The 17,705-nt window shown below is 39.4% G+C and overlaps 2 protein-coding genes across 2 annotated transcripts in view; both read right to left on the reverse strand.

Moving 5' to 3' along the window:
- Positions 1-17,705, reverse strand: part of LOC109915512 (formin-2-like) — a 364,588-nt gene that overhangs the window by 218,561 nt on the left and 128,322 nt on the right. The window lies entirely within an intron of this gene.
- Positions 15,152-17,705, reverse strand: part of LOC109915656 (formin-2-like) — a 65,361-nt gene continuing 62,807 nt past the window's right edge. Inside the window, exons 3-4 of the mRNA XM_048601487.1 lie at positions 16,938-17,025; positions 15,152-15,338 (exon numbers count right to left, since the gene is read on the reverse strand). Coding sequence (XP_048457444.1) covers positions 15,331-15,338; positions 16,938-17,025 — 96 coding nt within the window. The 3' untranslated portion in view covers positions 15,152-15,330. The remainder of the gene's footprint in view (positions 15,339-16,937; positions 17,026-17,705) is intronic.

A 17,705-nucleotide genomic window follows, 5' to 3' on the forward strand; every position in this document is an offset into this window, starting at 1 on the left:
TCTCCTTGTGCTGCCAAGCTTTTCACACACAATACCCTTGTTATCTACTCTTGGATTATAAAAAACGGTGACAGTAAAAACAAGAGGGATAAGAAATAGAAATTTGATTTTCCACAGTACCATATAGATAAGCCAAGATATTACAAAATCAGTTTAAAAAGAACAATGGACTCCACAATACATAATGCTGTATGACAGAACACTCCAAGATGTGACAATAGTGGTAAATATGGACTTAGGAATTTTAACTTCCAGCTGATCATTAGACCAGAGACCTTGCATGGATTAAAATGGTTTTTAGAAAATAAAAATTATGGACTGAAATTGGCTGCAGTGGTCACTTGACCACAGTTGATGCTTGCTTCATGAGACCACCGTAGAACAAAAACTCTATAACGAAATTACCATTATCTGAACACCTCAAAACCAGACAACTGAGTAAGCAGCATGAAATTCCTAGGTCCCGTTTTAATTCACGTGGATGAAAATTTCACTTACTGGGGAGATGAAAGGTTCGACTGCCCATCAGCCTGCACGTAAAGGCAATGTAACTAGATTCAGGAATACACAATGAACTATGTTTCCACCGATGTTTATGAACAGATAGAGGGAAGAAAATGGAACTTAAGCAAAAAACTGGAAGTCTTTACCTCTCTGCCCACGTGTTTTTCTCATCATCTTGCAAACAGCACCCACAGAATGAACCAATTAGGGAGACAATCACTCACAGAGCGCAAGGATGTTTACTAATTTTGCTACAGTCAGAGGGCACCAGCCAACAATTAAGCAACTGTGATCAGGTTAACAATCTAATGACTCAAAGATTTTAAAGACTTGTATGCTTATATGTGAGGACTTGCTTGTACAAGAAACTCTCCCTTTATAGCCTGTTTGCATGCACTGGATGCTGCATTTTTATTCTTTTTTCTGGCATGTAAGTAATAAAATTACCTTCCTTCACTCAGGAAAACCATGTAATTGGCTTCTTCATTTACATCTAGTTTATCAGATCTTCACGTTGATGTCTTATAATTGTATGCAAACAAAATAAAATTATTTGTGACCAATTGAGGTGGATTAAAAAGACCGCCATTTCACTGCCTCAGCTAGTTGCAACAAGGTGGAAAAAAAAACTGACACCCATATCTTATGGCAGCTTTGCCATTATTACTATCAGAGTGCATCATCGTTCTACTGAGGCTAATAGCAACTTTGGGAGCCTACATATGTGCAACAGGAAATGGAAACACAAGTTTTTGGGGGAAAAAAAAATGTAAAATCTCTTGCAGAAGGTGTACTGTTACCTCCAGATCCTAATCAACAGAAACAACGAAGTGACAAGAACTTCCACTTTCATTGGTATTGAAGTAAAAGTAGTTACACCTTTCAGAATGAGATGTAACCGAGTTTACATTTTCAGAAATGAAGAAGGGTCTAGGCCTGAAACGTCAGCCTTCCTGCTCCTCTGATGCTGCTCGGCCTGCTGTGTTCATCCAGCTCTACACCTTGTTATCTTAAATATAAGCCAAGTAGCTTAATGTGTTTTTGGGAAAATATTACATCCTTTTTATAATAGAATGTAATAGCAGATCATTTAGAAATACACAACATAAGCGAAGTTGTTATGGCTTCATGAAGGGGAATTTATGCCGAACAAATCTATTAGACTCACTAGATAAAGGGGAAGCAGTGGATGTAATATATTTTGATTTTCAGATGGTATTTGATAACATATCATGAATTAGGTAACTACAGTATTAAAGCACATGGTTTTGAGGTAGGACGTTAGCATGAGTACAGGATTGGCTAACTAATAGAAGACAGTTGTGATAAGGGAGCATTTTCACGATGCCAACCTGTAACTAGTGGTGTGCCACTGGGGCTACAATAATCGACAATATACGTTAATGACTTTGCCGAGGAAAGTGAACATACCATAGTCAAGTTTGTGGAATAGATAGAAAACAAGTGGTAAGAATGACAGAGTCTACAGAGGGTTACAGACAGGTTAAGTAAATGGGCAAAATCTTAGACTGAATCTAATGAAGGAGAATGGTGAGGTAATACACTTTGGCAGCAATAGAAGAGCTGATGATTATTTAAATGAAGACTGACTACAGAAGTGAGATTTTGGAGTCCTCATGTATAAATTACAAAAAGCTATCATCCAAGTTCAGGAGATAACAGGGAAGACAAATGGAATGTTGGCCTTTATTTCAAAAGGAATGAGCATAAAATTAGGGAGGTTCTGGTAAAACTAAACAATGCACTCGGACCACATATGGAGTGCTGTGCAGAGTTTTGGGTGCCATCCAAGAAAATATATACTGGCACTGGAATCAGTCTACAAAGGTTCATTAAGCTAATACAAGGAATGGAAGAATTGACTAATGAGATTTTGCGTCGTTTGAGCTTTTACTCATTGGAATTCAGAAAAACGAGGGGCCACCTTATTGAAATATAAAAGATTCTTGACAGGATTAATGCAGAGAGGTTGCTACCCCTTTTATGACCACAATGCATAGTCTCAATGTGGGGTTTCTCAGTTAGGACAGAGCTGAAAATAAACTGCCTCTCTCAGACGGTGGTGAATCTATGGAATTCATTACTGCAGACAGCTATTGAGAACGGGTCACTAAAGTATACTTAAAGCTGAGATAGACAGATTTTTAATCAATAAGGGAATTAAAGGTTATGGGGAAAAAGGCAAGAAAGTAGAGGCCGAGAATTATTGTATCAGCCATTATCTCAAGGAATGGTGCAGCAGACTCAATGGGCTGAATTAATAGTGTGGAGCTGGAGGAACACAACAGATCAGGCAGCATCAGAGGAACAGGAGAGTTAACGTTTCGGGCCTAGACCCTTCACAGGGCTGGGGAGGGGGAAATGGAGCTGGGAGATAAATAGGCGGACGTGGGATAGGGCTGGGGGAAGGGAGGTGGGATGGTAATAGGTGGATGCAGGTAGGGCTAGTGGGGATTGGTTAGTGGGAAGGGGGAGAGCAGATAGGTGGGGAAGGTGATGGACAGGTAGTGTCAAGTCAAGGAGGCAGGGATGAGAACGAGGGTTGGACGTGGGATGAGAAGATTTTGAAACTGGTGAATTCTATGTTTAGATCATCAGGCTGAAGGTTCCCGAGGTGGAATATGAGGTGTTGCTCCTCCAGTTTGCATGTGGTATCATTGTGGCACTGGAGGCGGCCCAGGATGGACATCTCACCCAGGAAGTGGGAGATGTCATTAAAATGGTTGGCAACTGGAAGGTGTTGTTGATTATAGCGTTCGGGAGCAGCAGTTAACTTTTTCTTTTTTTTTAATGCAAAGTGTAAGTAATGTTCATTTCAGGCATTACCGAGGATCAGGGTATTGGACTGCAGAGACTGAAGTTTCATTGAAGTGCAGATGATTATATGATATGATCCAACTGAGATCTTGAAACGGACGATTAATTATTATTGAAGTAGATGGCAAGACAGTCGCAGCAGGGCAAGAAATTAAAGATAACCACGAAGAAATTTTAAGAGAACATTTGCTTAAGGGCATGTTGGCATGTGGAAGATTCGTTACATGGAGACATAATGCAGAGTGAAGGAAAACAGAAAAGCAAAAAAGTGAAATATTATTAATTGCCAGGAGACAAACTTTTAGTGCATAGTTGATAGCATGTTACTGTGTTACAAAATGCTATAAAATAAGACTTGACATTTACTAGAAACCTGTGTTAGCTGTTCACAGGGTTGATAATAGGGGGTCACTATAGAATTATGCATTGGAAATCTGTTATAAAACCAACATTCTTACAGGTGAAATAGTTTGAGCTAAAAATGACAAATTAGGTAGATTAGGTGTCATACAAAGTAACTAAAGCTCACCACAATGAAAAATAGTGATGCACTATTTTCCATTTGAACTTTAACTCATTTGAAAAAAAAAAAATAGGCTTTCTATCCGACTTGAGGAGCCAGTTCAAGATTCATCAGAATTCTTCCCATCGTGTTTTAATACTGCATAAATCTTGCTTGAAGATTCACAGAGATTCAGCTCATCATTATGTCACAAAGTTCGGGCAGTAATTGCCAGCAGCTGTCACATTTATTCTGCGCCTGCAGTGCCAAACAGAGGCACAAGACAGATTAAATAGCACATCAGTTAGAAGTAACATCCAACATTCTTTCAACCAGAAAAACCAGAGGTAGTTCAATACACTGCCCTAACTGGGGCCCCAGCCAAACATGGGGCCTCTCAGCAAAATTCACGACAGTGCACAGAAACTGCTACAACCACTAAGCCATCTTTAACATCATGTGTACAACTGCAGAGTAGGATTTGCTTTTTTATTGTGGTATGGATCTACTGCTTTTTAACCACGTGGATCTTTAGCTGTTTTGCTGGGGAGAGGACTGAGCATAGAGGGCCTTGATTACAGCCACAACACCAAAGTCCAGCTCTGAAGTGACATCATTTGTGTCACCACATGCACTTTGTTAGTTTTTGAAAAGTAAAAATTTTGTGACCTGAACCACGAGAACTCAGCATCAATTTTTCTTCATGAATACTACTACCTCACAGTGCCAGGGAGCCGGGATTGATTCCAGCCTCGGGCAACTATCTGTGTGGAGTTTGCATGTTCTCTCCATGTTTGTTTGGGTTTCCTCCCCCAGTCCAAAGACGTGCAGGTTAGGTGCATTGGCCATGGGAAACGTTGGATTACAGGAATAGGAGGGGTCTGGGTGGGATGCTCTTCAGAGGGTCGGCGTGGACTCGATTGGCTGAATGGTCTGCTTCCACAGTATAAGAATTCTCTGATTCTGGTGTCATGATCCTTGATGTACCAGGCTGAACAGTCGACCCAATGAAGCACTGTTTATACACAATGCAGTCAAACGTCATCACACTCCACCTCCCACATATTCATTCCTCCACCGATACCCAACTCTCAAACATGGAGTTTTGTGCATTTTCTCTTCAAAAATTCAGAAAGGCATCCACAAGGCATTTTAAACCGTTGCCAAGTTCAGCAACACTACAAGTTTCTATAGATCGACAAGATTTGTAATTACTTATTAAAAAAAATTCACTATAATGTGCGTAACACTGGCAAGATTGCCCCTTTTTATGCCAACAACGCTCCGACAATGATGTCCGCTTCCAAGGCTCAGTGATACTTAGAGAATAGCCATACATCATCCAAGTCTGAATCATGCACTCAAGGCTCTAGAGGCAGAGGTCACAAGAAAGGCAAATGCTGTTTAAGTAACTCAAGATTTGCTGCAGTGCATTTGTAAATTTCAAGCAGTGCTGAAAGGAGTTGATGATGAATCCAGATCCATACAAAAAAAGGATACTAATCAAGAAAACCACCCTGTACTGAATGGTATCCGGCTTCAAGTACTGGTGTGGCTGTGCCCTTCCAAACGAGCAACTAGCAATTTGTTCTACTTCTGACTTCTAACTTTGGGGTGAAGAATTTTGGCTGGATTAGAGGAGGTCCTCCTGGCAGTATACCCAGCTTTCACCCTGGTCTTGCTATGGCTGTGTTGATATAGATGTTCCAGTTCATTGTCTGGCAAATTACGACACTGGTGATGGAAGGTCAACAAGATGTGAAAAAGAGAGAGTGAGTTTCACTCATTTGAAGGAAGAGAATTATACCAATTGTTACAACGATCTTTATGTCTGGAACTCTAAGTCATTGCACAAGGCAGGCACTCCAATGTAACTGAGAAACAGTAATCACGCAAACAGAAAATATTCTACTTTTTATACCAGTGATTAATTTCTTTCCTTTATGAAAAGAATATGTAATAAAACGTCCCAGACGGAGAACCTAATAGGGATAGGAAACAAAGGTATACTTTTGCCTACAAGTGCCTTTTCTCAATCCCATAAGTAATAATTTCATTGCTTTGTTAAAGAATACTTCTCCAGACTAGACCTGCCATCCATTCCAAAAGAAACTATACAACATTCCCATCAAAAATGATGGGGCTAAAATTTAGGCCAGGTCAGCCAACTGAGCAAAGCCCCCTGATCAAGAAAAAGAGCTTGTCATTACATAGCATCTATACAAAGTTCCATCTACAGGGGTGGTCAAACTAAAAGGGGGATACGAATACTGGCAAGACCAGCATTTGTTGCCTATCCTCAACTACCCAAGGAATCAAAATGGCTTGCTAGGCCACTTAGGGACAGTTAAGAGTCAACCACATTGCTATGGGTCTGGAGTAACATTTAAGCCAGATTGAGCAATGGCTGCAGATTTCCTTCTTTTTAAAAGAGGAGTTAACCAGATGGGATCTTACAATAAACTGATAATAGTAACGGTGACCACAAAAATAAGACTAACTTTATATTCAAAATGTATTTACTGAATTTAAAATTCCACTAGCTGTCATTGTGGGATTTGAACTAGATTTACTAATCATTAGCCAAGGCCTTTGGATTATTAGTGACAAAGGCACTATGCCCCTTGCCCCCCTGACAGAACAGGCAGGCTGAGGTGGCACAGAGAATGGGCAGCTCGAGTCAGCAGTAGTGGCAAGAGCAGTTAGCGCCAGGTTAAGTTCAACTTGGGCAGGTGGTGAGGCCTGGCACAGTCTGCTTGAAGGACTCTAACACACAGCATTTCATTCCTTTATTTTTCTAATTTATTCCTAAGACTTTGTACCTAGATACTTTGTAACCAAGGTGGCACCCTAAGTGGTAACTTTGTAAACTTTTTCACTGCACTCACGTGAGCGCATGACAAAAAAAAACCTAATTCTAATTCTAAAATCTGACACCAAATCACAAGGGAAAGAGAGGGCTGGTGACTCACTAGGAAGGCAATGTATTTCCTCTGATTAGAGCTGCTTCGCAATGCCCCTCCAGCAAGTTCAGTGACTAATTGCAGTATGAATATAGTTGGGATTATTTGGATGTGGTTGCAGCATAACCAGGGATGGAAATGGAATCTCCATGAGTATTACATTTTTCAGACAGACAAAAAGAGGAAAAAGGAGATGGGATAGCATTGCTGTTTAAAGAGGACATTAACACAAAAATGAGGAATATATCAGTTCCAATGAAGAGGAATCCGTATGGATAGAGCTTTGAAACAGCCAGCAGACAGAAAAAGACTTGGGGTTGTATACAGACTCCCTACCCCCACAAACTGTAATGGTAATATTAAACAGAAAATTAAATGATGCAAGCAAGAAAAATCCAACTAATTACGGGTGGCTTTAATCGGAATATAGATTGGGCAAATCAAATCAGGAACAATGCTGAAGAGGACAAATTCCTGCAGTATTTACAAGATGATCTTTGGGATGAAAACATTAGGAACCAACAAGAGAACATGCCATCCAAGGCTTAGTAATGTGCAGGGAGAAATGATTAACAGGTAATCTAGCTGTGCAAGGCCCTTCGGGGAAGGGTGACCATAATGTGATAGAATTCTGTGATGATGGAGAGTGACATAGTTGATTCTGAGTCTAGGATCCTAAATCTAAATCAATGTAAATATGATTGTATTATACGTGAGCTGGCTATAATAAATTGAGGTACACATTGTTTAAAGAGATGACAGTAGATAGCCAATGGCAAACAAAGGGTGCATGGATGAACTACAACAATTCTTCATTCTCATCTGGCACAAAATTAAAATGAGAATGATACCCTGACCATGGCTAACAAGGGAAATTAGGGATACCAGCAGATTCGTGGAAGAGGCATACAAATAGGCCAAAAATAAAAAGCAGACCTGAGTCATACAGCACAGAAACAGACCCTTTTGTCCAACTCATCCATCCCGACCAAGTTTCCCGAATTAAACTTACACTTGCCTGCGTTTGGCCCATATCCCTCCAAACCTTTCCCGTTCATGTACCTATCCAAATGTCTTTTAAAATGTTTTAACTGTACCTGCATCTACCACTTCCTCTAGCAGTTCATTGCACATATGAACCACCCTTGTTGCAAAAAAGTTGCCCCTGAGCTCCCTTTTAAATCTTTCTCCTCTCATCTTAAAAATATGACCTCCAGTATTTATCTCCCCAACAGTAGGGAGCTTTGCTATACCCCTTATCTATGTTCATGATTTTATAGACTTCGCTAAGGTCACCCCTCAACCTGCTACGCACCAGTGAAACAAATACCAGCTTATCCAGCCTCTCCTTATAACTAAAATCTTCCAGTCCTGGTAACACCCTTCCAAATCCTTTCTGAATCTTCTCCAATTTAATATTCTTCCATTAGCAGGGTGAGCAGAATTGTACACAGTACTGCAGAAGAGGCCTCAGCAATGTCCTGTAAAAACCACAACTTGGCATCCCAACTCCAATACTCGAATGATCTGAGCAATGAGGAAAAGCAGGCCAAATGACATTTTTTAACACCCTGTCTACATGCGATACAACTTTCAATGAACCATGTACCTGAACCCCTAGGTCTCTCTGTTTGACAACACTCCAAGGCCCTACCATTAACTAAGTTCTGCCCTTGATCTTCTTACCAAAATGGAACACCTTGCAATTATCTAAATTAAACTCCATCGCCCATTCCTAGAAGTTTGAATTTCAGGCTTGGAGGACAAAGGGATTGACAGGGGGTTGGGGGTGGGGGGGAACAGATTACAAGATTAAGTTTAAAATGAATATACAAACTAATTTAAAAATTATTATAGGTATGTGACGAGAACAAAATTAGGTGAAGAGAAATGTTATACCTTACAGACAGAAACAGGTGAAGTTATAGTGGGGGAGAAAAGACGGCAGACCAATTGAATACATATTTTGATCGTATCTGTCTTCAGAAAGGAGTACACAAATAGCTTCCCAAAAAAGTGCTGGGGAATACATGGGGTCTAGCGAAAGGGAAGAATTAAAGAAAGTCCATATTAGCGTTGAGGAAATTAACGGAATTAAAGGCTAACAATACCCCAGGACCAGATAAACACCCATGGGTTGGAGGGCAGCTAATGTAATCTATTTTTAAAAAAAAAAGGTCGGAGAGAAAACAGGGAATTACAGACTAGTTAGCCTGACAGTGGTAGTAGGGAAAATATTTAATAGCAGGGCACTTGGAAAACAACGACTGGATTGGGCAGAGTCAGCATGGATTTACAAAAAGGGAAATCATATTGGAGAAATGGATTGGAAATTTTGTTATGATTAGAGCTGATAAGGGGGACCCAGTGGATTTGGTTTACTTGGATTTTCAAAAGGTTTTTGAAAAGTCCAACATAAGAGATTAGCATGTAAAATTAAAGTGTTTAGACTTGGGGGGTGGTGTTTTGATAATGGATAGAGAACTGGATGGCAGACAGGAAACAAAGTGTAGGAATAAATGGGTCACTTTTCTTGAGGGCAGACTCTGGCTGGCAGGATATAGCAGGGATCAGTGCTTAGAAGAGTTTAGAATGAGGGAGGAATCTCAGAAACCTATAAAATTCTAACAGGACGAGACAGGGTAAATGCAGGAAGGATGTTCCCAATGACCTGGCATCTAGAACTTTTGGGGGGTGGGGGTTGGGGGCGGTTGCAGTCCAACGATACAGAGCGAGGACCATTTAGGACTAAAATGAGAAGTTTTTTTTTAAAAACATAGAAGGTGGTAAGCCTATGGAATTTTCTGCCACATAGCCAGCAGTCAAGGCCGAAACACTGAATTTTTCCAAGGCAGTGATATAGTTTTTAGGGGAAAAGGGATCAAAGGATACGGGGCGGAAGCAGGAACAGGGTACTGAGTTAGATGACTAGCCATGATCATATTGATGGTGGAGCAGGTTCAAAAAGGCCAAATGGCCTGCTCCTGTTTCTATGTTAAAAGAGACACTTGTTTAAATGTTAAAGTCTTGTTGTAGTTTTACACTTGCAATTTTCTCTTAAGTTTGGAATACTTTTATAAAAGGTTCACCCTTCTGAATTTTCTTCACCCTAAACTTTTCAAATGGAAGTCTTATTTTTGTATATCAATAGTGGGTCAGTGGCGCTCATGACTCCATGGCAAGTTAAAAACCTAGTCATTATTAAGATTTGAATGGATTGCATGACGACCAATTTTCAATATTTCGAGGTAACTGTGGCAGAGGGAAGACAATGAATAAAAGACAGAACAAGAGGAGAGAAAGCTCTCGCTACCAGTCAGAAAAGTGATAGAAATCAGCTCCAGAAACCAATTAACCAAAATTTGGAACTCTATCCATGACTTACATGCAAGTAGGGCAAAATAAAAACGCACTGATGCTGAATTGTTGTTTGCACAAGTCGTAGATCCAAAACGATTGGGTGAATAAATGCATTAAAAGGAATCAGAAATATTCCTGATAAACAGAGTGAGAGAGGGTTAAAATAGTTCATTTCACGTCCTTCATGCCGCCTTACAAAGCCCTTCCAACATATACACAATTAAAATACGTCTGTGTGGTTAACTTGGAAGTTGAATACAAATGTGTTTTTCATTATTGCATTCACCGAGAATTCCCCTGTGAGAGCAAGAATTGCTCCATGACAGTCTGTGCTTGAGAAGGATTAGGAAAGGCTGTTTGTAGATTGCTGATCTCTTCCTCCTATACACGGTCAACACATGGTTATGTTCTACTATTGTTGGGCTATTATTCACAATTAAAACACAACCAAATTCACAATCGTTTCATATTGTATCCCATACAAGCTCCCATTTCTGAACACTATTCGATGTTTCGTATGTGTAGGAATACAAGGAAGGGTTAACACTCCGTAATAAGGCAAATGATCAGCATTGATCAAGTAGACAACATTGTTCATCCCACTGACATCCCGTGGACCTAACCAAATTTAGAGTCTGCACACCTTGATGAATTTGTTGGAAATTGATTCTAGTGTTCCAATACTTGAGATTATCTGATGACAGCCTGCAGCAGCTACCTGTTAAATATGGAATGATAGATAGTATCAATTCTAACACAGCAATCTAAAAGAGGGTTCAGTGAATGACTAACAATAGAACAAGCATTGAACTTTCAAATTAGGTGGCTACCTATGAATTACTGACCCTCATAAATGGTCTCTTACGATATATGGCTTTAGCCTTATTCAATAGTTCGGATTTAATTTCTTCAGACGTTAGCTGTGGATTGGTGGTTGCAGTCTTGATCTTTTATTAAAAGATTTGGGTTCAAACCCTGTGCCTGAGCATACAATCAGGCCTAGCATGCCAGCGCAGTGCTGAGGTTTGTGCTACACAGCTGAAGATGCTGTCGCTCAGTTGAGACCCCTTTGAACTGACATCCCATCTGTCATCTGATGGGAGCTTAAATAGGGTGCTGTAACTAATATTTATCAAATCACCAACCATACATTAAAGAGCTTAAGTGGGAATTTATTTCATTCCTGTTTATGGGAACTTGTGTAAATTGGTGGTGTTTGTTTATGCTAGAATAGCAAACACACTTCAAAAAAATAATCGTGGCAGTTCAGCCAATTAAATATTCCAAGGTCATGAAAAGGGTCTATGTATATTCTGCCGGCAAAAATTAATAGACCAGTTATTTATAGAAAGCAATTACAAACACTGAATAAATGATATGAAAGACAGTAACTTGAATTTATAGACAAACATTGAGACAATGAATTTACATGTAAATACTTGGACTGAACATTAATTCAGGAATACCAGAATGGATTTCAACCACAATGACACAAGTATTCAGTGAACCTTTCCAGATTCTGGATACATGCCAATTTGGCCCCTCAGAAAAGCATTTCTGAGCCCTTAACAAAAGCAAAGGCAATCAGGGATAAACATAAAAAATTAAGACTTTTTTTAAAAACATTAATCAAATTTCTGTCGCGTTTTACACCAGGAAGAGAACAAGTTTCGTCTACAGATGAAGTGGGCTCAGCAGAGATAATCCAGCGAGAGCATTCAGACTTAAACCAGTCCTCACTGATAAGTTATATTTCCATCTTTTTCATATACTTCAACAAATTTCTAGATGTACATTTAAGAACGGGGAGATGCCTCCATAAACGTTACACACTGTTATTACATGGCCATATTGTTGTTGGCTCTGTACAATTACAGGATTAACATTAAACAAAGGGACAAGGCTGCCGATTATTGCAAAATTACAAAATACTTACTTGGTTAACAATTCTAAAAAGGTAGCAAACAGCTTACTCCAGAACCAACTATATCCTCAAGTACTATTTTGTTTGTCTACACTAATTTGCGTTAACCGTTTTGCAGACTGTTCTTTCACATTGCCTTTTACATTGGAAATCAATTAGGTGGCCTCCTTTGAGCCGAGTGGAACGAGAATTTTAATTTCGAATTACGATTCAAACTAAGTCTGAGAAATATCAAAAAGCCATGGCTTAAGGTTTATTCGCCAGGTAATTTGACAGCCTTTACCAATTAAGACTCCTTCATGTCTCAGGTTCAATTTCACTTACAGCTCCTTTGCAAAATCTGTACCAAGTTCTAGCTGAAGAAGGTCTACTCGGTTTGACCAAAGATAAGGTGAACTTTGTTCTAATAAGCTCCCGCTTTAATAGAGAAAGGAGATGGAAGAGGAGTGTGAAGTTTTTGGCAGGTCCAACAGCACAATTTTAATGAATGTTAGGTCTCTTCTATATAAGAGGACTTAGCTGCAGTTGCTCTGGCACACTCAAGATGCACTTTGTGCCATTAAAATTTCCTTGATCCAACTCAGTTGATGAACATTTGAAAAAGGAGTAGGAAAGAACGAGACAAAATACTGTGCTGAGACGGTACTGTGGATAAATAGTGTTCATAAGGATCAGTCTCTCTATTCATTCTGAAAGAGGGCTCATTTGCCGCGTGCATTCTAATTTCAAATAGCAAAACTGCATATGGTGGAGCTGACGTTTTGACAGGAGTTTTTTTTTGGGGTGGGGGGGCTTGTTATTGATGGAGGTGAGGTGCAACAGAATGGATCCCAAGCTTGAAGTAACTAAAGTCAACCACTTGTGCCCCTGTTTTTAATAGGGTATGCAAACACAGCTTGGTTTACTGCTCTAGCATTACATCACGAAGGGGGATTACTCCAAACAACGAACTGGAGATGGAAAAGGGCATGAAATCCATTCATTCATTGGTACTTGAAAGTGCTGGAAAATTTCAACGCATGCTGGGTGCGTAAACATTTCTGATGCTTCCACGTACGCTGCATAATAGCATGCAGTACATTAAGAAACAAAAGTTACAGATTTTCATGTCAAGTCATTGTTAATATAATTGCACATCATGCAAGCCTTGCAGTGAACGTGTGTCATATGTAGCAGACCCACAGATGTTAGCTTGACTCCTTTATTCATTTGGTTCTCATTACTGACTCAAACTGACTCGAGTACTTGACTGGGGAAAACGACCATATCATTGTTTTCAGACTTCAGTCTATGACTTAACTGAAATACATCTGCCAGTACAAGAAATACCAAGTACCTCTTGGCGCCAGAGCTGGCGCCGCAATATATGACTAGCACTTGGGATTTTTTTTGATTTTAAAAGTTTGGTAACCCCAGAAATCTATTTCACAGAACTCATTCTGTGACTAAATGTGATTCACAAACATCACTATTAATTCTTTTCAAATTCTTAAGATTTATTGCAAAATATTCCGAACTAACATTGACGGGCATTACTGGAAAGCAGACTAATTGCTGTGAAGCCTCAAAACTGGCACAACCTCCGTTACACAAAGTCAGGAGACACTTTTGCCACAATCCACCCCCCGCCAGTCATCCTTAAGAACTGCCGACTGAGAAGCTCCCCATACTGCTGAGGTTATTTTCATCACATGACAGGCCCAAAGTATTAGATTTTAAATCGATGGTTTGTATAGCATGCCTGACCCGTTAGAAGAAGAATTTGCAAATCCACAACATTGCCACTTTTAGACCCATTCCCGAAGAAAATATGCAAGGCAAGTTTAATTTTGCTCTGCTGTCTGTTTTTCTAGGTGGTGTCTGTGAAATATCAATATAACTTCTAGATCACTCAGTAAGGGTCAACCAACCATCGCTTGGTTGCATCAATAAGATGCTGAATGGGAAATCGAGACAAACAATGGAAGGTTGTTCTCTCGTCAACTATGCTTAAAAGTACTTGAAAAACACAAAATACTGTCACAGCTGTTGGCGTCAGCAAGATTACTGTCACTTTCAGATTACAGAATGACTGGAGTGGATGCTGATAACAGCAACTACCACACTCCAAGTACAACTCCTGTGAACAATTGTTCATTGGTGGGTTCCAGACAAATGAGCAACGTAAAAAGTATCCATCTCAGAATTACAACTTATCCACAGAACGTGTCCATTGTGGAAGTGCTAATCAATATCGAATACAATGTTTGCCTGTAACAGGACAACACAATGCCTAAGAAAGGCTCAAACCGTTTAAAACGTGACTAGTGTTTGTCATTCATCAATAAGTTCAAGGAAAAAGACCAATATCATCAGAAGAATGCCACATTTACGTGCCACCACTAAAGGTGCAGAGGAAGAGTACAGCAGAGGAAACAAACAGACATGAAACCTCAGGGCTCACTTGACCTTTGCATCATTGAGAAAGCTGGGGATGAGCAAGTTGAGGCTTAGCCATGCAAATCATCAAGAAACCCAAGAACCAGGTTATGAATGTGCACGGATATGCTGTCAAAGGACAAGAGGTGCTTTACGGAATTGTCAGCACACATTGGACTTTTGCAATACAAGAGCCTCAACTTTGAAGTTAGTTCAATGACTGAGCTATTTCAGCACGTGATTCAGACTGCACTTCAAGGCACATTGAAAATCTCACCATGAGGTAATGGAAAAGTCAAGAGATTTCTGCATACCTTTTCTAAAATGAAGTAATATAGAGCCTAGACGAATGCAAATTGTTGGTAGCTACTGTTTCTCAACGCCAGGAAAGCCTCTGGCTACACTCATCTTGCATGTATATGTATCTGCGGACATGTAAATCAACACGTACAAAATAAATGAATGCAGTGCCAAATTTGCTAAAACTAGCTGACAAAGTAGCAACAAAACAGGATCAATGTGCAGTGATCATGGAATCACAAACTGGAAAGGCAGCACTGAAAGGATGGATGAATACAAATGAAGAGTAAAACATGAAATTGAGCTACTCCACGATCTGTTGCCTTTATAAATACTGTGAAACATGATGGTTCCATTGGAAAGCAAACAACCCCTCTGGCATCCAGCCACTGGATCATCCTATCGTGAGAGTCACACAAATGTGGTTTGGGAATCAAGGCATTCTTCAAAAGCATCGAAGACACCATTTGCAAGCTTAGAATCCAATTTAGATAACCATCTCGGATGAAGAACGAGTTAAATCAGACCGCTAAAATAAAAACAAATAAAAGCGAAAGTTGGAGATCTGAAACAAAAACAAACTACTGGAGTAACTCAGCCAGTCTGGTAGCATCTGTGGAGAGAAAAACAAAATTTAGAACAGAACTGACTTAGGGTCACTGGATTCGAAATGTCAATTGCTTTTCTCTCCACAAATTCTGCCACCCCTGCTGAGTTTCGCCAGCACTTCCCATTTTTGTTTTAAATGAGACCACAACTGATGTCAGGCAATATCCTACTTGAAGAAACATGCCCTGCCATTGTTAAAAATTTGTATTACAAATATGTCTCATGTTTAATTCATTAATACAACTTCCATCTCAATGTGAGGGACTGCATTGTTAAATTAACAGAAAGGTTAGAATATGTATAACTGGTGAAAAGGAATGCTCACATTATGCTTAATGTTTTATTTATATTTTTTAGAATTATTGAAACATATTATTTCCTATTTACCAAGATGCAGAATGTCACTTATTGGAAAATGCATCGTACACTGTGTACACTTTGTCCACACTTTGTCCACTTAAGGTCGTCAATCAAATGTACCAGCAGAGGCACTCTAGGGCATTAAAAGATTGCATGCTTTAATGGATTAGAGTTTAGATTTTGGATGCATCTTACTGTATCTTGTGTCGTTCTTTGGAGAGAACTACACAAGAAACTAGTTTATGTAACACATCAGCTAGCTGCCTTTATTGATATTCTTAGGTGCATGATAATAAGTAAGATATTAAGTCAATTTATATTGCTAGGCCAACATATTCTGCAATCTTGTTTGAGAACATTCATAAGGCTTAAATGTAATGTCAATGATATGTAGGTCTTCTTTTTTAAACATCACTTTATAAAATTCACTATTCTTTCATTCATATACTTGACTTCTCCATCTACAAAGTTGTGACTTGCTGAAAGAGTGGTTTGGTTTGTAGTGCTGCAATTACATAAACCTCCAGGATGTAGGAGAGTAGCCTGGAGCATTTCTCCACTATTCAGTGACTTCAGGGGCAAGAGGAGGAATCACTTTTTGCAGCTGCAATATTTTGTACGATAATTCAGAAAATGTTTATATTAATATGTAAAAAGGTAGCACTTGGTTCATCTCATGAAGATTAGCCCAACATACATCAAACAGCTGCCGATCAGTTCACAAGTGATGAAAACCTTATGAAATACATTCAAACTCACACTTGAGACAGCTGCGCCACCTTTTTCCTCCAGACACACACCAACCTTTGCAAACTGTAATTTTAAATCCACATGCAATTCATTTTAAGCACTGAAACTCAACCCTTTCATTTAGGATTTACAGTACAAGCTATGTTACATGCTTACTATTCAGAGGGTAAATTATGAATGACAGAAGTATCAATTCAAGTTACTACTGTTGAGGTTGATCGTGTACGCGCATTCATTACTTTAACGTAAGTTGACACTTATTCCACACCCGCTTATCGTGTATCCATCTACCTTCAAAGTAGCCTTACTGATAACAGCTAAATATCGTAACACATGCTGGAACAGATGCTGGAAAATCGTGACAAATAATTTTATGAGTAATTTAGCTACAACGGCTGAACAAGCTTACCATTCTGGATATCCTTCATCTCCAAGTGAAGACTTGACATTAAAATTCCAACAGCCTGTGACCTCTTATTGTTAAGAAGTTTCACCACCTGCACAAGAAAGAATGAATACATCCCATTGTTAGAGAACAAACCAAAAAAATGCATATCGCTATTTTACTGGAACAGTAGTGACAATTTCAGCTGACTGAAGGCTTTTTTAAACAAAAAAATGCCTTTTGTTATCCCTTCATAACAATCCACCTTCACAATCAGAACAGGGAATACTTTGTTCTGGAGATTGAAGAAGCTGAAACAGGAACTCGTACTATCTAACATGAATCCAAAGTCACCCTGAAAGTGAGAAACTAGAGGAGTTCCGAATGCAACTTTAATGCTATCCTTTCCATGATCAAAGGAAGGTGGCCTTTTCTCCTTAACTCTGCTTAGACTAGCAACTAGCTAGCAAATACCTTTTCAACTTTTGAAACCTGTTCCAATCTGTGTACTGAATGTCACCATCAACCTGGACCAAAGGTTTCCAAGATTTCTTTGTGAATTGCATTTTGTCAGATCCATTCCATTTTATAGTTGATCCACAAGTTAACTTAAGAGCCAATACCTTTTGAGAGGAATGCAGAGAACGGTCAGGGAACACACTGTGACTTGGGTCTTTATGCAATTCTTTAAAAAAGGGCAGCACAGGAAGATAAAGCCAATGAATATGCCAATAGTATGTTTGGGTTTCAATAATAGTCAAACAGTAATCATGAAAGTTGAACAATTCAGTG

The sequence above is a fragment of the Rhincodon typus genome, chromosome 9 (assembly GCF_021869965.1).
Source record: "Rhincodon typus isolate 14 chromosome 9, sRhiTyp1.1, whole genome shotgun sequence".
Taxonomy (NCBI): Eukaryota; Metazoa; Chordata; class Chondrichthyes; order Orectolobiformes; family Rhincodontidae; genus Rhincodon; species Rhincodon typus.